The sequence below is a fragment of the Strix uralensis genome, chromosome 16, assembly GCF_047716275.1.
Source record: "Strix uralensis isolate ZFMK-TIS-50842 chromosome 16, bStrUra1, whole genome shotgun sequence".
NCBI lineage: Eukaryota > Metazoa > Chordata > Aves > Strigiformes > Strigidae > Strix > Strix uralensis.
In genome coordinates this window covers 8,516,419-8,536,954 of record NC_133987.1, presented here as the reverse complement: position 1 = coordinate 8,536,954, position 20,536 = coordinate 8,516,419, and the positions used below count along the sequence as shown (strand labels likewise).

Here is a 20,536-nt window from a genome sequence, read left to right as displayed (position 1 = left end):
TGCTGCAACCCCGCTCCCCCCCCAGCTGCCCCCCTGCCCCCCCGGGCAGCCCCGCCCGAGGGTGCCCCCGGCGGTTGCCCCGCGCATCGGCGGGAGGCGGCTCCCGGCGGCGGCTCGGCGAATCCCGCGGGCTGCCAGCGGAGGGGCCGAGCCCCCTCTTTGCTCCCCCTTTTTCTTCCTCCTCCTCCTCCTCCTCCTCCTCCTGCTCCTCCTGCCGCCGCCGCTGCCGGGCTCCGCTCCGCCTCGCCAGCCCCGAGCCGGGTGCCCCGGCCCTGCCGCACCTCCCCGGCCTCCGCAGCCCCGGCCCGGCGGGCGGTGAGTCCTGGGCACCCCCCTTCCCCCTCCCCGCCCCCGGGGGTCACCGTCACCGGGGCGGGGGGGGGCACAGCCCAGCGCAGCGGGAAGCGGGGTCCGGGCGGCCCCGGGGTGCGGCGGGAACCCCCCGGCGGGGGGAGCCCAGGCTCGGGGCATCGCTCCCCCGGGGGGTGGTGGCCGTGCTCGGGGCATCCTTCCCCGGTGATGGCGGGTCCTGCTTAGGGCATCCCCTCCGCCGGGGGCTGGGGGCCGTGCTCGGAGCATCGTCCCCACGGGGCGCTGGGGGTCCTGCCCGGGGCACTCTCCTGGAGTGCCGGGGCCGTCCTTGATGCACACCCCCCCGTCCCCGGGGGCCTTGGGGTGCTAGGGGCTGAGCATCCTGCCCAGCGGTGCCGGGGCCGTGCTTGGTGCATGGTCCCAGGGTGCTGGGGGACTCGGTTCTTCCCCACGCACCCACCCGGGCGATCCCCGCCCGGGGATCAGCATCAGCTGCCCCTTTTCCAAACCAGCGGGGCCGGGGGGGCTCAGGTGTCCCAGGAGCAGGACCTGGTTCTGCAGCCTTTCCAGAAAATGCCTCTTCCCCTGCAGCCCTCCGGGCTGGCAGAGCTGCCTGGCGGTTAGGGTGCAGCTGGCCACTAAGAAATCTTGGGTTTGGGGTCTGTCGTTGGCCCCCCACCCAAGCCGTGCTGGCTTTGTGGCTCCTCAGCCGTGGTACTACTACCTGGGAGCCCCCTCCTTCTCCTCGGCTGTAAAATGCACATAAACATCCCCCTACCTGGCGGCACCACTTAAAAAGCACTTGATTTCTTGGGAGGAGGCACAGCATTACAGTGCATTTATACTGCATGATGAACCACTTTTATAATGCCTGTGCTCGAGGGAATATCTAACCATAGCCATACCTGTTTGGGCATTCATCTGTATGGAAAATGCAGCCTCTCTCCTGGCTAACACTGGGGTTGTCTTGCAGAAACCATTTAGTCTGTCTAGACAAGTATGATGAAGAACAAAGTGCCTGGAGCTGTGAATGATTAGAGATCGGGTATCTCTGCAGTGTTAGGTTTGTTGTACAGCGCTGGTAGGTGTTGCTCGGTGTTTTTGGGTCTTTGGTTAGCACAGGAACCAGCCAGCAGGTTGTAGAGGTTTGTTTCATGTAAGAGCAAGGGAAGAAGAATGCAGCCAGCCTTTCATCACACGTGTGCATGGGAGAAGCATCACAGAGAGTTTAACCAGACTAAAATGAACAGAGAAAGCACTGAAAATGATGAATAAATGGGTGAAGGGGAGGAGAGGGAAAGGCAGGTACCCTCAGCTTACTTCCTGGAAGGTAGCACCGAGAAGTTCATGAATGTTTGGATGGCACTTAGAAAGTCTCAGAAGACACTGGAAAAAAAGTAGTATTATTTATGATCATAGAATAAATAAAATCCTTAGGACAGAAGACTGAAACTAGGGATAATATATGTCCTTAATGCATATTCAAATGAAGAAAAGTGTATTGAAGACAGCAGGCTTTAATGTAAAACAAAATCAAGGGCAAAGCGGATGTGGAGATGTTCTTAAATACTTAAGAACACTTAAATAGGAACACCTAAATAAGGACAGATGGAAGCATCTGTCTCCATCTTAGGTATTTAATGACCTTTACAAATCTAGTCTTTCATCCTGCAAACTTCTCTGTGTACGGGTTGTCCATCCGACTTGCCCAACAGTCCAAGTAAATTAACAAGGAAGATTCATGTGAGGACAAACTTCCAAGACTGAGCCTTGTGGCAATAACATGTCAATCACAGTTCCAATATGACAGGTAGATTCTCCTCCCAGTAAATGCATGTGTGTATCCCGGTTGGTTTCCACAGCTCCAGGAATGACTCCTTTTGAGAGAGACCACACAGAGCATCTGTTTCCAAGTCACAAACATATTCTAGAGACATTACACATAAATATTATTGGGATCTGGCAGTACGTGGGGCCAGAAGGTTTTATCTAACTTGATCTGACTCAGTGTTTTGTGGCCATTTAGCGCAAAGTGAATGGAAGAAGTTACAGATCCCTGTGGGTACACGTATGGGGATGATCAGGCCCAGAGTGTATTTTAGCCATGAGCAGAGGAGATTGATCCTGAGAAGTGCTGAGCATCCTGAAATTCCCCCACAGCCCCTGGGAGTTGCCCCATTTCAGGTCTGAATCTGGCCAAACAGATTTGGTCTGGCCCCAGTCGCTGAGCACATTCAGCAGGCAAAGCCTGGCTCTGTGCAAGGGGCTGTGTTTAGGTCCTCAAGGAAGGAGCTGGACTAGTGAGAACTTTATTTGGACCAGGCTTAAATGCTCTCACACCTTGGTGTCCTCTGTCCCATTGCACTGGACTTCCTTACCCACTGAGAGTTCAGCCTCTCAGTCAAGAAAAATATCTTTCTATACATGTCAACAAATAAATTGAGAAAATTGCTTCCAGGCTGTCATCTTGTGACACTGGGAAGGAGAGACTGATCCTAGAGTAGCAGCAGCAGACACCAACTGCAAATCTCAGGCAAAGAGCTATTAAGCAACAAGGGCATGTGTTGATAATTAGTTAATGCTTGTTATGTTTGCTCTGGGCTTCTCATTTCTGTTGACTGGCTATGAATTTTCTGCACTATCACTGCTTGTTTACAGTACAGCACCTAACTTAAGCAATTAATCAGTTTTAAGAGACTCTGCTAATGTCCCTCTGACACCCAAAGAGCCCAGTTAAGTGAATCTGCCTCTAAATACTTCACAAGAGCTAAGGGGGGAAGGAAACAGAATGAATCTCCTTCTGTGCATCTGTAGCCTGAAGTGTATATAAGCGAGTCAGCATTAGAAATGGCTTACAAGCTAACTTATAAAATAAACAGCTTTAGAATGACCAGCTTTAAAAAAAGTTTTAAAAAAAGTATATAAAAATATACAATGTTAGGGCCAAATTCCATAAAATACCAAATAAATCCATTATGTACTGAGTGCCCTTCTCTGGACCTGTACAACATAGATTTTCTGCACACAAGACCATTTCTATCTTGTCAGAATATCCTGAACGAACTTGCACTGTACGATATTGCCTTGGCTTTTGAGAATTACACTGTTACTATCAGCCCCACGCATATCTGTCCAAGAAAGCAATGTCAATATAATGGAGAATAAATGACATAACTGTGAATTACAAAAAGAATAATTCATAGGTAATTTTCAATTACAGAGAATAATTTATAGGTGCCTGATTTGCAAAGAGAATAATTTATGAGTTACCTGAATTGCACATAAAGTGCATTACAGGTTACTGCAAGAAAGGGAGCGTGCTGACTGCTCAGCTGTCACGTGCTGAGACTGGATTTTGGGGACATTTCTTGTGAAAACACCCACCACAAAAAAAAAATCTGTCAAATTCCATAGTAAAAAGATTTGTGTAATATGCCCAACCTGATCTGAAATATGCTACCAAAAGCCAGATATACGGCCTGTGTTGTCCTTGGAGCTCCTGCTTGATGGCACGTACCACAAGCAGAAAGGCCACAACTGGGTTCCTACGATGTAATCATTGGAAAAGGCTGTCCCCAACAGCAGACAAGGAGCCAAGTGCCAAAACCTTTGGGTTTTGTGTGTCTCCACTGCACTGCAGGGATGTGATGATGAATAATATGAAAGATATGAATAACAGAAGAGAGACGGAGGTCTCCATAAATTGGAGTAAGATTGCAGCACAGGCTGACTCTTCCCTGCCCTGTTAGGGACCCTGTGGGTGCCAGGAGGGCACAGGCTCATGTTTCATACTGCACAGATGGGCATTGCTCATTCATACGATCCAATACGGATGCTCCTTGTTCTGGAAAAATGACATTAGCAAATGGCTGCAAGATGGAATGACAAAATGCAGATTGGGAATAGGATGCTTCTTTCTAATGGTAAAAGTAGAGAATGGCACACAAGTGGATGTGGTGAGTGTCTCCACTTGCAGCAGATCTTTAAATTATTATTTTGCTTAAAGCATTTCCTCCAGTGCAACTACAAGTTACTGGCCTTTTAAATAAAAAGAGTTACTCTCTCCTCCTCGGGACTTGCTAGTAAAGTCCTATGGCTTGTCATTAAACAAGGGGCCAAATTAGCCACTTTTTTTTCTTTAAAGACATGATGTCCCCTTCCTATATACCTAAAAGGTGGAAGGATGCATCAGTGCTTCCACTTCTTCATCACCACCTTGGCACCTTAGACACTGGGGGGGGTGTGGAAAAATCCAAGATAAAGTCCCATTCCCTCCTGAAGCAGTCTATTGAAGAGTTATACAAGGCACCCTTGACATAAGAGCTAGAAATTACAAAGCCCTTTTGCACTACTTCAGTTAATGAAACACTATATCCATATATTAGATCAAGAACAAATAACATCTACTATGGTTAATGTTGTAAAACGGTTTCTTTTTTGAACTGCTAAAGTTGTCCATAAAAATTTTCTGAAGCATTAATTTTCTCCGGTGAAGTATTTTAGAAAATCTTGTTAAAGAGAAGTAATTGTGTTGGATTTGGAGAACATAATGGGTTGCTGCTATTCTGTGGGAAGTAAAACCAGAGAAGGAGGCACGTGTCACTCCAGACTCTGCGTTGCAAGTGAATTCCCATGCTTGAGCTTTCAAACCACTCAAGTGTAATCATGGACATCCTTGGGCATGGTGGACATTCACAAAACACCCGTAGTCATAGCTGGGAATGTCTGGAGCTGGGTGAATGTCCCCTTTTAGGCAGCCATGGGAAACAATGTATATCCCATAGCTTTGGGTACACACTATATTCCCTGAGAGAGCCCCGGGGAACACATGCTGCAAGACTGTGCGCTCATTGTATCTGCTGTTGCGTACATCCCATTTAGAAAAGAAAAATCCATTCATTTTCTAACCAGCTTCTCCTCCCCCAGACCCACGCTCCATTTATTGCCAGGAAGCACTGATCAAAGTGGCTCGTGCTTCTCAGAAACCTTCTTTGACAAGATCACTCTCAACCTGGACCAAGTGCAAAGTCTCTCCTTGATTTCCCTGCAAGCAACAGGCAGTCACTAGCTCACAGGATCACATCCTAGTCATGTTAACATTGCTAATAGTTTCTGAGTCTAAGTTCTGCATATGACTGGAAAAGTGATGCTTTTATTTAAAGTTTGGGCATAACAAGTGAAATCTAGACCTCAGGAAAAGGCAAATCTTCACCCTAGCCCAAAGCAAAATTCTTGATGACCTGGTGGGCTCAGACTCTCACTTTGTCCTCCCAAGTCTGGAAGCAAGTCAGAAGTGTGGAGATTTGGGTTGCAAAGCACAGAACAACCTCAACACAAACTCTTGTTGCTACCTGTAAAAACCAGCAGAAGTGGTTTGGGCATTTTTTGGGCAATAATAGGTGGCGGAGAAAGCATCACAGCTTTTATTTCTAAACTTTCATTGGATTAGGGCCCTTGTACCACTTCAGATCCCACCGTGCTGTCTACTGTCAGCCTTTAATGCTAGCAAATACAGAGCTTGCAAAAATAAAACTGCTTACCTGCTCCCTCTTCTAGGCTACATACCCTTAGTGCCAAAAAAGATCACACAAAACGAGTTTTTTTAAGGACTGTTTATACATAGAGATATCTTCCCAAGGGTTAGATGTAAAGAAATTCAGTGTTAATTTTAATGGGATGTCACCTTTCTCTTACGGTGCAAACTACCAGAGCCTTCTCTGCATAACTGAGGAAAGACTTTGTCTCGTGTTGGTACTATTTTTTAAACATTGATTTCTCTTCTTATATTGCTGTCCTCAAGGGCCACTGAATGTCATTTACCTGACAGAGCTAGGCTGCAGACCTGCTTAAATTACAGACTTAACCAGTTCCTCCTAAAAACATTTTACTTCTTTTTTTCTGTGATTGAATGATGCTGTTATAATGGTGATGGTCAGCAGTTGATACATTTGCTTATCCACCCAGAAAGCTTGTCTGGTTTCTTTTAAGTTAGTATTAACTTGCCTAATAGAAGATAATACTTATTCCTGTGCTTTTATGCATGTATACCTGTGTATTTTCCATTCTGCTGTATATAGGTGGAGCACTTACCTGTGGTAGGCACCTTTGCCCAGAGTACTGCTCCAAAATATTCTATTTCTACTTGGCGTGATCACCTTACAAGAAATGAATGTCTGTCTTTTGAAAAATCCAGACACAGGTTAGCTATCAGGGTTGTACTTTGTTTCCTCTTTTTCTTCCCTTTCCCCAAGATGTCTACTGGAATCTCCATAAGTGCATAAATTGCAATGGGAAATAGGTGCTTGACTTCTGCAGCTTTGGAAAACGCTGACCTTAGAAAGGACCCTGGAGAAGTTATTTCTGGGATGTTCTGAATTAATTAATTTCTGCTGCAGGCTTTCATTTGCTCTTTATTTACTGCTTTACACCATCATTGGCATTCTTGATGCTAACACAGTGTGATGTGAAGTTATTGATGATGGCAATGGGCTCACACATATCTCGCTAGAGAGGCAGCACCAGCAAACACGAGTCTCGCACACCAAGTCCCACCTATGGATCAGGCTGGGCAAACCTTCCCACATCTTGCAGCCTGACAACAGCACTGTGAGCCAGCAGATGCCTGGGGTCAAAACCTAAGAGTGAGGATTAAAAGCTGTTCGAGAAAATTGTCAACAGTGAACAGCTGCTTTCACTGGTGTCACGTAAGTCAGAAGTTTAAGCTTCTGATAGATAGATAAATAAAGACCAAGATCTACCTCATCTTTCCTGCCATGGACCTATGCCTTTGAGAGCCCCAAGGAGTCTTGTTTAGCCCAAGCAAAAAGGAACATGACCTTTCAACATCACATGAGGGCCAGTGCAGCCAGTTGCACAACACACAGAGGTGTTTCCCGTGTTATTGGGATTTCAGGATAGAGCACAAAAAAAAATAAAATCCAACTATCTGATTTAATCCAGACATCTGGTAGCAATAATGGGGCTATGCATTCTTGAGCACCATCTACTGGTACATTGTCCATAAACCAGTGACATACATGCAGATGTAAAGCATCCTATAACAGCTACTCTCACATAAATGCATAGGGCTCCTGGCCAGCACTATGTACAGCATCTGTAAGCTCCCAATCAAACCTTATGGCATGGATCTTAGGGCAAACTGTTCCTAGAGAAAAGTGTGAGAAGGTTTCCAGGTTCCTCGTGAGGCCATGTGCTGATGGTTGTGTCCCCTCCTGCAGGCAGTGCCACAGCCGGTGGGTCTCTCCACGATGCTGCAGTGCAAACACGCTCAGGAATTCAGCTTTGGGCCCCGGGCTCTGAAGGATGCGCTGATCTCCACCAACCCAGCCCTGCAGGAGCTCTATGCCAAAGCCTTCTCCAGGGCAGAGAAGCTGTTCCTCTCTGAAGCCTACAACCCACAGAGAACGCTCTTCTGCACGCTGCTCATCCGGACGGCTTTCGACTGGCTCCTCAGCCACCCTGATGCCCCTGAGGACTTTGAGACGTTCTATCACGCCATGCTGAGGAGGAAGCAGAACTTCTGTAGAAAGCACATTTACCTGCAACCTATAGGTAATGTGGGCATCTTCACTGAGCTACCTGGAAAGATGTGGGAGGGAGGTGGGTAGTGCTGAATGTTACTAACATCCTCTTCTAAGGACTAACCTGCAAAACACAGTTGTCATAACAAAGACAAGTGTAATACCAAAGGCTCTGACATGTCCCCAGTCCAGAGTTACAAGCCACAATGACAACCATTAGTAGACCTCCCCTGTAAATGGTATGTGTGCCCCTGGATGAGACTTGCTACAAATAAGTGCATACATACATATATATCTACTTGTAAAACAATGCTGGATAAAACAGCATTTCTCGAGCTCCATCCCTGATGGTTCATTAAAAAGAGTCACCTGTTCCCACATTAATCTTTCTGCACAACTTAAATAGGGGACAACCTTCCTAGCACATCTGCTCTGCTAATGAGAGAGCGTACTAATGCCTCGAGCCACCTCTCAGAAGGAGCCCCATCTTCTCCTTCATATCTGTATAAGCATCTAAGATGTCCGCCACATCCCAGAGTAAGCAATTAATTTCAGAATGAACCAGCCTTCTTCTTCCCCAGTTGCTGTGGCCAGCCTCACAAAACCCCTTCAGACCTTAATGTTCACCCTGGCTTTAAGGAACTGATAATAGAGCTTCTCTTTTTAGACTTAACTGAAGGGCCTGCCGGGCTCTCACTGCTGGATTCCCTCCAGAGCTGTGTTGAGTCTTTCTTCCTGGGTCTCCGTGTGAAGTGCCTTCCCTCCATCCCCATCTCTTCCATCCACTGCTGCTACCGCCACAGCCGGGACTCGGACAGGGTGCAGCTTCATGCAGGTAAGGACCTGGGAGCGGGGAGCCGGTAGAGACATCAGCTTGGCACGGGGGCGTGAGCCCTCCCTTAGGAAATGCCTGAAATAGCCCTTCATTGCCTGAGCAGGGAGGGGATGAGGAAGGGAGTGAAAAGGGAGAAATCCTGTTCCCATGGAAAACCCAGAACTTTGAGGCTGGAAACAGAAATAAAAAACAAAGTGACTTTCATCATACTTTCCTTCGCTGCTTGTATTTTTCAGTGCTATTATGTTTAGGTCCTGCTCTGCAAAGTGATTGGATCAGCTCCGCGGGAAGGCACTGTTAATTTGGTGCAGTCTGAGTTCTCCCATCTCTTGTCCAGAGCCAAAGTAAATTAGTGGCCTGGGTGGTGCAGGTGGGGAACTCACAGGCCTTTCATGTTCGGAAATTTGGGTTCAAGTGTCACACAGCTCCCCAGGGAAATGGGTTTGTCAGCTGCCAAACTCGCACTGCACAAACATCCATCTGGAACAAGCTGTTTGCAGGTACCGCGGGCAGCACGTGCTCAGCACAGACGCAGCGCTGCAGCGATGCGGCTGCTCCAGCTCAGGTCTGAAATGCCTGTAGGGAAATTCTACTTCCAGGTCTTATTTCCATGGGTTACTACTGAATTAGCCTACACCTCTGCCCTTAGCTCTTCTTTGTTTTAACTCTGTGCTCAGCATCACTTCCAAAGTCAGGTCTGCTTGTACTCCAACTTGAGAGGATGGGCAACACACTCATGGTTCTTCATCTGAGATGCTGAATCCAGCAGCTCGGCCTGTCTGTGGTTTGGATTACATCCTCCTCCCTGTGAGCAGCAGAAATTCTGGCTCTTGCATGCCTTCCAGGGATACTTCATTTTAACAAACATCTCTCTTGTATTTGTCCAGATGGGATCCTGAATTTCCTGAAGAACAACAAGCCCATGGATGCTCTGTGTGTCCTTGGACTCACTCTGCTGGATCTTTACCCATGTGAGACCTGGAGCTTCACGTTCAGCAAATTCCTGCCAGGACAAGGTGGGATTGGTGTCCCGTCATCTCCTAGCACAGCATGTGAATAAGGCAGCACTGTATCAAAAAACCTTCCCTGGGAGACTGGAATAGCCAAATCCTATCCTTAAAATTTTATTCACTCCCTGTTAAGAGGAACTAGGCTTTCCCAATTTAAAATTAGGGGATTCAGGGCTCCTGATCCAGACAAAAGTAACTGAGATGCTACAAACCTTTTGGGAAGTGTATCTCATCACACCCTGTGTCCTCAATTGGACTGTGCTGCAACAGCTTTCTTTTCATGCTGCCTAAGACGAGACAGTCATAAGAGAGCTGATGCCTAACTTGTATGTGCTTCTCTTTACAGAAGTGGGAGTCTGCAGCTTTGCCAGATTTTCTGGGGATTTCCCCCAGGCTGGTTGTAGCAGCTTGAACCCACTCATGCAGAAGGAACAGTTATGCGAAGTCAGCAAGGAAAGCAGAGACCGGACGTTGCCGTTCAGTGCCCAAGAGATGGTCCAGTGCTGTAAGGTAGGACCACCAATCTCCTGCACCCCATATTTCTTGCCATGTAGGGTTAGATATTGAAGGTCTGGGCATAATCCACGTCTCAGCCCAGTGAAGCAGGCATGAGACTCTGCTTCCAGAAGATGCAGACAATCACAGCTAAGTCCACACACTTAACACAGTCCTAAAGAGCTTGTATTTTAGTGCACCATGTAGACAACTCTTACTGCCCTTGCCCCTGGAACAAACTATAGCATCAGCTGTATAGTGAGGCTACAGGACTTGTCTTATGTCATGGAGCAACACTGAGATAAAAACCCTGCCCAGCTCCCAGGCTTATACTTGGGTAATCTGAGCATTTTGCTTGTCAGGGGATGCACGTGCAGTAGGATCTATTAGCTGATACAGTATGTGGAGGTTAATCAGAATATCTAGTGGAGTTGTGTGTTAACTAATGGCTGGTTGGGAAGGGGTGACTGTGTCTTCCTCAGACATCGGTATCCATAAGGGGAGAGGACCACTTGCCAGACCTGCTTATGTAGATGGATGAGAAAAATACCTCAGACAAGTCTGCATGTATATTTATATGCAGATCCCCTTAAACCTCATTCAACTCTAACACATCCTCTTCAGGAGCGTTGTCCTCCCTCATCCCAGCATCTCCCCTCTGCCCTTGTGCCAGCCCTGCTTCCAGCGTTTCTCCCAAAGCTGACCCATGGGGAACAGACACACCAACACCTTCAATACCATTTCCCTCTGTCTCCCCTGGTATTTGGCTCGGGATTTTTTAGTCTGAGGTCTCTTCCCATTGTAATTCCAAATGATGTTAGGTGGCAACAGGAGTAGGAGGGGAATCCTCCATCCTCAGCCTTTCTGCGGTTGCCAATTCCCAAGGCAGTCATGCTTGGCCAGCTGACTCCAGCTTAGTTTTTGCTTTGGCACAAATGTTAAGAGCGTCTGCTTTGGAAGGACCCAGATCTGTTATTGCCAACAGCTTCTTACAGATTTCTCACATGGACTGTGCTGCTCTTTTCAGACCCCAGTGGAACAGGTTTTCCCCCTTAACTAAAAAAAAAAAAAACAAAAAAAAAAAACACACACCACACTGTCCTTGGGGAAGAGAGTGGCAGCAGCACTGCCCTACACCTCTGAACATGCTATCTATCGCCAGGGTCTTCCCACAGCTGCTTCTAAAAAACACACCCACCCTTCCCCCTCCACCAAACAAACGTGGATGTTGGGGTATCTGAAAAGAAGGGAGCCACGTTCCCCTTTCACCTCGGAAGGGCCTAGGCTGGAGGACTGCCAGGGCTGAGCAATGGGTTGGTTGGACTATCGGGGAGAGGGGAAAGCGGAACAGCAGAGGTGGGTGCAGTGGAAGCAGGAATGACCATGCGCTGCTGTGATTTTTGCTTCCCTGAAAGGTGACCTGTCACGAGATCTGCCACCTGATGGGGCTGGGGACCTGCCGCTGGCTGCAGTGCATCATGCAGGGCGCGCTGAGCCTGGACGAAGCCCTGCTGCGGCCTCTGGAGCTGTGTCCTATCTGCCTTCGGAAGCTGCAGCACGTCGTGGGCTTCAAACTCATCGAGCGCTACAGGGTGAGAGACAGATCCACCAGCCCTTCCTGGAGCAAAGGGACAGAGCAGGGAGCAGAGCGGCTCACCCCAAGCCACAGCATTAAATGTGCTGTAGCAGCGTGTTAAACGCAGATGCCCTCAGTGCAAGGTGCTAAGAAATCAAGCTTACACCTCAACAAGGAGGGTGTTGGTGTTGTATGCACGGTCTGTGACTAATGTAGCCCTTTACACAAGCTCTAGGGCTTCTGGGTGTTCACAAGGGACAGGACAACAGTCTGACCACATTTGCTGCTCCTGAAAAGGAAGTGGGGGGGCGGGCAGGCAGATTTCAAGCCAGAGTGTCAGTGGCTGCAGTGATTCCCACATCTATACCCTCTCCTACGTGCCACCAGAGTTTTCTGCCTCCCTGGGGCTGCTGGTAACAGGAACAAAATGTTAAGTGCGTACTCTGCTGCAGTTCCTCTGTTTAAAGATATGAGAAAGGATCCCAAATTATTACCGCCTGATAAGTGGAGGGTCTCAGACTGATCTCTTGTCTCTTCTCTCCCACCCATAAAACTGCTAACACCGCATTTAGACAACATCAGGAATAGTGCGAAGACACCCCTAGCCCTAGAAAGGGTTTTCATCCTCTGCTGTCTAAAAAGCAGGATTCAGTAGCCAAATGGCTGGTGGCATAGAAATAATGTCATCATTGTCACTCAGCACCCTATCTTCTCCCTGGTTATAATTCCTGTCTGACACACATCATGTTCAGAGACAGGATTTTCCACGGCTGCCTATCTTAAAGCCTGTGGGTTGTATTTGTAACAAGATACATGCAGAACAAGAAGGGGGATGCCTCTAGTTTCATTCAGCTTGGAAACAGATGCACAGAAGCACAGCAAAGGACATGGGGGAAAACAACACGTTTGTGTGGTTTTGCTGCTTGTTTGTGCATCTGCGGTGGTGTTAGACCCATCTCTGACGTGGCTGTTTGGTCCCTGCTTCTGTCTGAGGGGTGCCTAAATTGCCCAGAGGAATAAATTCTGGTTTATTTAAACACCCAGCCTGTCAGCATCTAGCTCTTGCTTTCGAGAAGAGAACTGCCACCTGCATTAAGCTTTTCTAGAAACATTTTTGCCTTTACACCTGCAGTAAATACTGTAATTGGCTCAGCATCCCCTGGCTACAGTGAACACAAACCTGAAGAGAAGATACACTTGCCAAATGTCACATCTGCTTCCTTGACAAGGAAACGCTAGATATAGTACAAGCCAGATATAGTACAAGCTAGTATAAGACAGTTGTGATAATCTCTGTAAGAGGCTTTGCTATAGCATTGAGAGGAAATATAAATGCCAGAGATGAATTAAATAGTTAAGGAACCTGACAGAGGAAAGCACAAAGCATTTGGAGACAATATCAGATAGCAAAGTTACTTGCTAAGTATGTTTTGAGAGCTTGTGGCTGGCCAAGTGCAAGTCTGAAGTCACATTTCCCTTTGGAAAACTAGCACAGATCCCCACCTGCTACATAACAGCCCCAGACACTCATAATAAATACAGGAAATGCCAGACACAGACCGTTCCTCGCCAGGAGCAGGTAATGCCACTGAAGTCTGTGACTGAGACACGGTTACAGGCAGAAGAGCATGTGGGACAGGAAACCAGTCCTTATGCAGGAGGAAGAGCCCCTCAATTTGTTTATCTGAGTCGCACTCAGAAACATACTCCATTTTTTCATTACAGCTGCTTATTCCAGTGTGAGTCATCCTGAAAACTGAAAACAAACCATTCTCATGGTGCTTCCCCACCACAACCAGCGTTTCCACCTGCTGCTTCTGCAGCATCCCAGGCTGTTCAGCACACAGCACTAGGTTAGTTTGCAGTGGCCACACTGTAGGAGAAAACAGTGCTCGAGCTGCTCTTCGAGGCTGGGTTAGCTACATTCTCACTGTGGTGTTAATCGCAGTATTTGCTCTTGGGTGCAGTGTGGCTGCACTGCTGCTGGGTATGACACTGCTGTCATGGCAGAGGGGTTTGAAAAAACTCCCAGTGCCAAAACCTGGAGCCCCTTGAGGTGTCAGACAACAGGTTTAATTCTTTGTGACTGACTTGGGGTGGGCATCCACTTCAAATGCTCCTGCCTGCAGGCAAGCTAAAACTGTGAAGAAGTTATCCCTTTCTAGTTAAATGGGAGAACATAAAAAGAGGCTGCAGCCCTACAAACTCTTCCCAAATTTGAATCAATAAACCACCCAGATGGTGAGAAGCAGAAAAGATTTTGGAGTTCAGGTAGCAATCTTGAGAAAATCATCTCCTCCTTTTGCCTTAAATAATCTAGATATACTGTTTGAACATCCTCATCTCAGCAGCTTTTTCTCTTCTTGGGAAATGTGCTAATTAGCAGTTTTGATTCCTTCACAGATTCACTACTCTTAGGAATTTTAAGAGACATTATAAAATCATGGGCTGGTTGTAGCTTTCAAATAGCTTTGCTGTCCCATGCCCTTGTCAGGCTCCTATTGCAGCTTCTGGTGCCTTCTTTGTTTTTTAAACCCAGAGGGAGGGAAGGGCTATTGGAGGTGGGACAAGGCAAGAGAAAAGTTGTCCCTTTACATTTTTTCTTGCCCCAGAGGGAGGGGGCAGGGTGGATTAACTTAGCTGAAAGAGTCCATTTTATTCTTGTATGAAATTCTCCCCCGAGGCTTCATGCACAGACTGAAATGAGAAACAGGGCCGATTTCTCCCACCCACTCAATTTGAGCTCTTTATCCTTTCTGTCACTTGCCTGAAGAGAGCAATAGAGGAGGGAAGGGGGAGGGAGCAGCGGGGTGCTGCGGGAGAAGGGAGCTCTGCAGGGCTGGAGATCTGCCCACTTCTCAACCACCACAGCTCACCCCGAGTGGAGCACGTATGGACCCAGCACAGCGACCGGCCTCTCAGGTTAATATTCTGTCACCCTTGTGTTTCCCAAAGCAATCGCAGGGCTTTGCAAAGGTATCAGCTGGGAGCTGCTGAACCTAAAGATGAAGAAATAGGCCACAAGGGTGTGAAAAAGCTGACACCCCCCCCCCCCCCCCCCCCATGTCAGCAAGGCAAAGGAGATCACCTTTTATCCAGTGATGACTAGAGTACTGCGATTCATTCCCCAAAGCATAAGGAATAAATGTGCCAGGAGCAACCCGTTATATGCCCCATTATAGCATTTAATATTTAAAAAGGAAATTGTCTCAGACATTTTCCTTTCATTAATTCTTTCCTGGAGCCCTGCCTTCCCACTTGTACATTTCAGCTGAAGAGGGAAGAGCTATTCTTAGGAATAAAATGCACGTTACCACACATGATGAAACAAGATTCTTTACCACTATCTCAGGAGCTTTTATAATGACACAGCTTCCTCTAGAGAGGCACTGGTTTGGCTCTTGTGGAGATCACATCCACACAGCAGGGAGTGATTTTGTGCTGTTTTCTCCCATCATCTTCAATAACAGGGCAGATACAGTCCATGTTTGGCTGGAGGCAGCTCTGCCACAGATGCTGACTCCAAGAAAATGGGACAAAGAAAACCCCTGCTTCAGAGGGCAACCATGAGTTATCTGAACCCATCTGTTGGCAGAGAGGACCACAGCATCTGCAGCTGAGCCATCCAAGAGGAATAGGTTTACCTGACAAATACTGGGAAAGGTGTAACTGTTTTCTTTCATTCTCCAAAGTGAAACCTTTTTTCCTCTTACCACAGAAGCTCTATGCTTGGACACAGACTGTATTGTCCACGTGGCCAAGGCAAGAGTCAGCAGACCTGTCTGTGTCAGAGGACATCCTTCCGTTCAGCTCAGACTCTGGGATGTGCTGCGAGAACGACTCCGAGGCTGTGACCTCCCTGTCCGAGCCACTGACACCGGACACTTGCAGCCAGGCCCTCTCCATCGGGCAGGAGCTGGAGCAGGACGAGCATTCATGTTCGCTGGCAGAGGTGCACAGCCAGCCCCAGCTCGCTGGGCCCACCAAGTCCACAGATATCATTAAAGATTATGAACTGTGGCTGGAGATGTGCATCGCTGCTCTAGAGAGGAACGTCTCTGAGGAGGAACTGGCTCAAGTAGACAAGACTGTGGATGCCCTGGCTAAGTGGGAAATGTTTACAGGACAACTGCCTGCTATGAAGAAGGACCTACCCTTTGCTAGGGACAGCACTGGGCTACGGAAAGTTCTGGGAGACAAATTTTCCTCCTTGAGGAGGAAACTGAGTTCCAGAAAACTGTCCAAAGGGGAATCGTCCCCTCATCGTTGGCGGTGGGAGGAAAACTAGGCTGGGCGTGCCTTGGGTTAGGCCAGCTTTGCTCCCACAGTCTTTGTTACATTACTGCCCTGCTTCTGACCTTTCTCACCACAAGTTGTTGCTGTCAGAAAGAAACAGCAACTCCCCACAGGAATAAAAAGTTTCTTTTTCTGAGATTGCTAACACATTTTTGATGTGATCAGTTCTTCTCGAAGGGTTTTTCCTGTGCTGGTCTAAGAGACAGCACTACTCCAAACCCACATCAAGTCCTATGTAGGCACTTGTATTTTCTTGCCATATTTCATTTGGTCTGAAGTCAGCCAGGAAGAGGTCCCATGCTAAACACCAAACATGCTCACACAGAAGCTTGGGCCATCTGAACAGAGATGCAGATTAAACCAGGGCAGATCTCCTGTACATAGAGCTCTCCTCTGCTTAGCATTTCAGTCTGAAGCACAGATTATATTTCTTCCCCACCCCTCCCCCACACCAAATGTTCCTCTCTGTTCTGGTCACTGCCCCGTCAGCTGGAGGTTGCGCTGAGCGCAGGAGCACAACTGAGGCTGATGGATTCATGCTATGAGTAGGGGGGAGAGATGGAGGAAGACAGGCACAGGGTCAGCACATAAAGCAGAAAGATCCCTGGCAGTTCATCTGCCATAAAGAACAGTGTTAGCGTGATGACTGCCTTTGGCAGACACTCCAGGGGATCTCCAGAGCTGCTTCAGTTCAAACAAAGCCAGGTTTGGAGCCGAGAGCAGTAACTACTCACATCCTCTGTAGATTGGCACAGGAGAGAACACCTTTGGAAGCATTCACACACTCATTGATTATTAACTTACAAGGGGGAACTACACACACATTCCTCTCTTTCTGCCTTGAGAAGTTAACACCCTGGCCCTTCCCCTCTTCTTTGCTCCGTAAGTCACCCACTGAACAGGGATGGGTGCTGTGCTGTCACCAGGGGCTGCAGAGCCTGCCTTCCCGCTGCCAGGGCATGCCCTTCCTCTCTGGCTATTTATAGATGGAGCTCAAGAGGCTGACAGGTTTTCAAGCTCTGTAACAGCAGCCCGCCAAGGGAAGGTTGACTTTCTCCATCCCCAGTTCACTCAGACCTCAGCACTGATAATGCTCTCTGCAGCTCACAGCTGCATGGCCATGCTGCAGATTTCTCCCATCTAAAAATATCAGCAGGTAGGACTGGGTCCAGTTCAGCAGAGAGAAGAGAAAGGATGTTTCTCTCAGAGGAACCAATAGCTTTCGCTTTCCTGAGCACTTGCCCTGTGCACTTTGAGGGCCTTAAACCATGCAGTAACCCTGCAGTGCACTTTTGGAGTGGGAAGGGAGAGGATCAGTGAAAGACAATTGAGAGGAGCTCGAGATTTACACATGCAGGTGAGTAGAAAAGATGATCTCGTAATAAATTCAACTGGATTCCGGAAACACAAATGACTTCACATCCACATGATTCATAGAGGGAGAAAAAGGGAGTTCTGGCTTTGGGATGGATGACGGCAATTCCTGGAAGCGTTTTTTCCAGGCTGCGCGCCTGGACTGGGCGCAGGCGCGGTGCAGCAGAGCCCCTGCTGCCGCCCTCTCCTGGCAGCCTCAAAGGCGATGGAGTTCTCATCCAAGACATTCTTCCCAGCAGCAGAAATTTTCCAAACAAATCCTGCTTGAATTACAAATCCATGTACTGCCTCATACTTGCTCAGTTGTTGCCTTAACAGATTTACTATTTTAAGCAAGGGATTACTTTTTGTTCAGCCTTGTTTGCTCTTACTTGATTCTGTACTGAATCATTAGGCTGAACTTCAGAAACTTTCCAGAAAGAGGCCATAAACTCAGGATGACAATCTTGCCTAAGGCAAAGAGGCAGCCTTCTATCATAACAAAGTGCCAAGACAAAAGAGAAAAAGGGTGGCACAGAAACAAATTGAACTGCTGGCAGAAGTCACAGATGGGAAACTCCCTACGCGACACTTGGCTTATAGACTCATGTTAGCTCTGTTGTGCAAGCATGAATTTTTGCTGAAGAGCTGTTGCTTACCAATAACAGGTATTTTTGACACCATCACTGACAGAACCACCACTTACCAGCTCATCTTGTCCAGAAGTACTCCAGGTAAAAAGTAAATGAGCATGGCAACTCAGAGCTTCACCCACTCACACGGGCATCTCAGCAGGGTCCACAGGCAAGATGTAGCTTTGCAGTGAAAGGCAGAAAGTGGCTGAATACACTTTTAAGTCCTTCGTCAGCTGGAGGAGAGACAGTCTGTACAATATTACACTGCAGGTTTTTGTTCACGCAAAGACATTCCCATGGAGGGGGCTACTCTTCACATCAGCAAAGGTTTTCAGCGCTGCTGCTGTACATTACAGCACAGTGCAACGTTTTGTTCCCAGGGTCTGCAAGTGGTACTTTGCACTTACACTACACAGTCTACACCAGTGTAAGAACTGGAGGCAACCTGGGTCACAGAGGGATAAAATGACTGGCCAAGGTTTCACTGAAAAATCAAGGTTATAACCAGGACTAAAGCACAAAGGTGCAATTCCTACTCTTCTTCATGTGTACCAGAGTTGTAGAGGGGCAGAAAACAGCTGACAGAAATTAGAAGTAAAACAAGTTGAAGGTAAGCCCCTAAATATTATGACCTGCATTTTAGGCAGCAGGTTTCTGGGGAGCTACTTCTACTTGGGAGAGTGTGGAAACAGCAGCATAGCTTGTAGCTAATAAGCTGCTGAGTAAGCTGTGGAACAGAAATACAGATGAGATACTTCAGAGTCATTTTAGAAGGTCAAGCTGCGGATCAACCATTAGCAAGAAGTAGTAGGGTACTCTATATATAAATGCACACCCACAAGTTACTTGCAACTCAGCAGCCAAGCTTGGAGTTGGTTACAAATGGTCTGGGAACAGTCTCCCTGTGTAGCAGACAGTGGGCAGGAGAACCTGGGTGTGAACTGTGCAGCACTTCAGCCCCACTTTGGTGAGCTTTCTGCAGGAAGACAGGCAGCATAAGGAACGGGGCAGGCAGATGGAAAAGGAGGCAAGTCCCAAAGGGCAGCAGCACCAGCAGCCTGCCACAGAGCTCCCCCGGGCACGGCTTCGGGGCTCCGGCTGGCAGCCTCCCTCTCTGTCTGGTGACCTGTGGGTGCCTTGTTAGGACAGAGAGATGATCTAGAAATGCACTCTGCTCATGACCTGTCTTCAGGAGATCCCCCAGAACCAGGTAACTCCTTCCTGAAGGTGCTGTGATCTTTCACGTCCCAGACCACACCATCCTCTAGCTACCTAGAGCATCCTCCATGATCAAAGTAACTCCAGTCATAACCTTTCTGCCCCAAGCTCAAGGATGCTTGTTTTGAAACAACTTTTAAAGTCTATAATCCTGAACAGAGCAGAAAACAGTCTTTTAATAGCTTTACAAGCTCATAAAGACAAATATCTTCTCCCAAAAATAAACAGACAGAACATTCCACTCCTACTCTTAAAACAAGAAGTTTCTGTAATTGAAAGGAGTGGGGGCACAATACAACCGTCCATGGAAAATTAAAAAAAAACAGCAAAAAAATCCCCAGATTCTTTACTAGTTAGGGGTGAAACTGCCTACAACAGCTTGCAAAGGTGGGAGAGGAGAAACCAGCATCTTCCATAGACATTAGCAGTATCCAGCACTTTCTGATATAAGTGGATGTGAGCACCCCTCTCCTCTAAAAATGGTATCTTTAACTGAAGTCTGTTTCTGCTGTGCAAAATGGCAGCTTTAAAGGAAGGTTACTTTTTGTATAAATCCCTGAACACTCTTCCTAATAACTCTTCCTCCCTTAACACCATGCAGCTTCCTAAGATGCCAGTCAGTCTTGGTGAGAGTGGCAAGAGTTTGATAATTTTTGTTAGTAACTGAATAAACTTCCTCCCAGGCCTATACAGGATAATAAGAAACAAGACTGGAGCTAGAAACCACAAGGATTTAACTTCTCTCCTGAAAGAGCTGTAATGAATACTTAAATATTACTATAAGCACCCCAAACCTTACACCTTGTACACTTCAGCAAAAATACAAGCTATACAGCCCTGCCTACTTTGCATTTTAGAGAAGCTTCTCCCTGGGGAAATAGCCATTTTTTTCACTTTTATCTTCGGAGTGTTGGATTGTTGAAAATCCAGAAGAGATACTCTAGTCTGATCTGGGGAAGAGAATTCAAAGTTAATCTATCGAGTTTCGGCTCGATAGGTACAAGCATCCACTGACACTGAACAGACAAACCTACCTGCAAAACTGACTGCTTCAGCCTCTGTTCTTATGGGGCAACATCTGTGCAGCTGAATTATGAAAGGGACATCTTTGCTGTATGAAATGAGATAGTTTGAGATACAGAAATATTGCCAAGTATGGAAAAAATGGTGTCACTAAGATAACCTGATTCAAGCCTCCCACCATGTGTTCCAAATAAAAAATTTAAATTCCACTGAAATTGGTGCAGTTTAATCACCTGCTCACA

At 47.3% G+C, this 20,536-nt stretch overlaps 1 protein-coding gene across 1 annotated transcript; it reads left to right on the top strand.

Annotated features, from left to right (window-relative positions):
- Positions 1–244: 244 nt before the first annotated feature.
- Positions 245–16,210, top strand: AMZ1 (archaelysin family metallopeptidase 1). Its single transcript, XM_074885942.1, has 7 exons — positions 245–315; positions 7,551–7,884; positions 8,521–8,688; positions 9,576–9,704; positions 10,045–10,208; positions 11,609–11,785; positions 15,488–16,210. Exons 2-7 carry the CDS (start codon positions 7,581–7,583, stop codon positions 16,055–16,057), a joined length of 1,512 nt encoding a protein of 503 aa, XP_074742043.1. The 5' UTR covers positions 245–315; positions 7,551–7,580; the 3' UTR covers positions 16,058–16,210.
- The last annotated feature ends 4,326 nt before the right edge of the window (positions 16,211–20,536 follow it).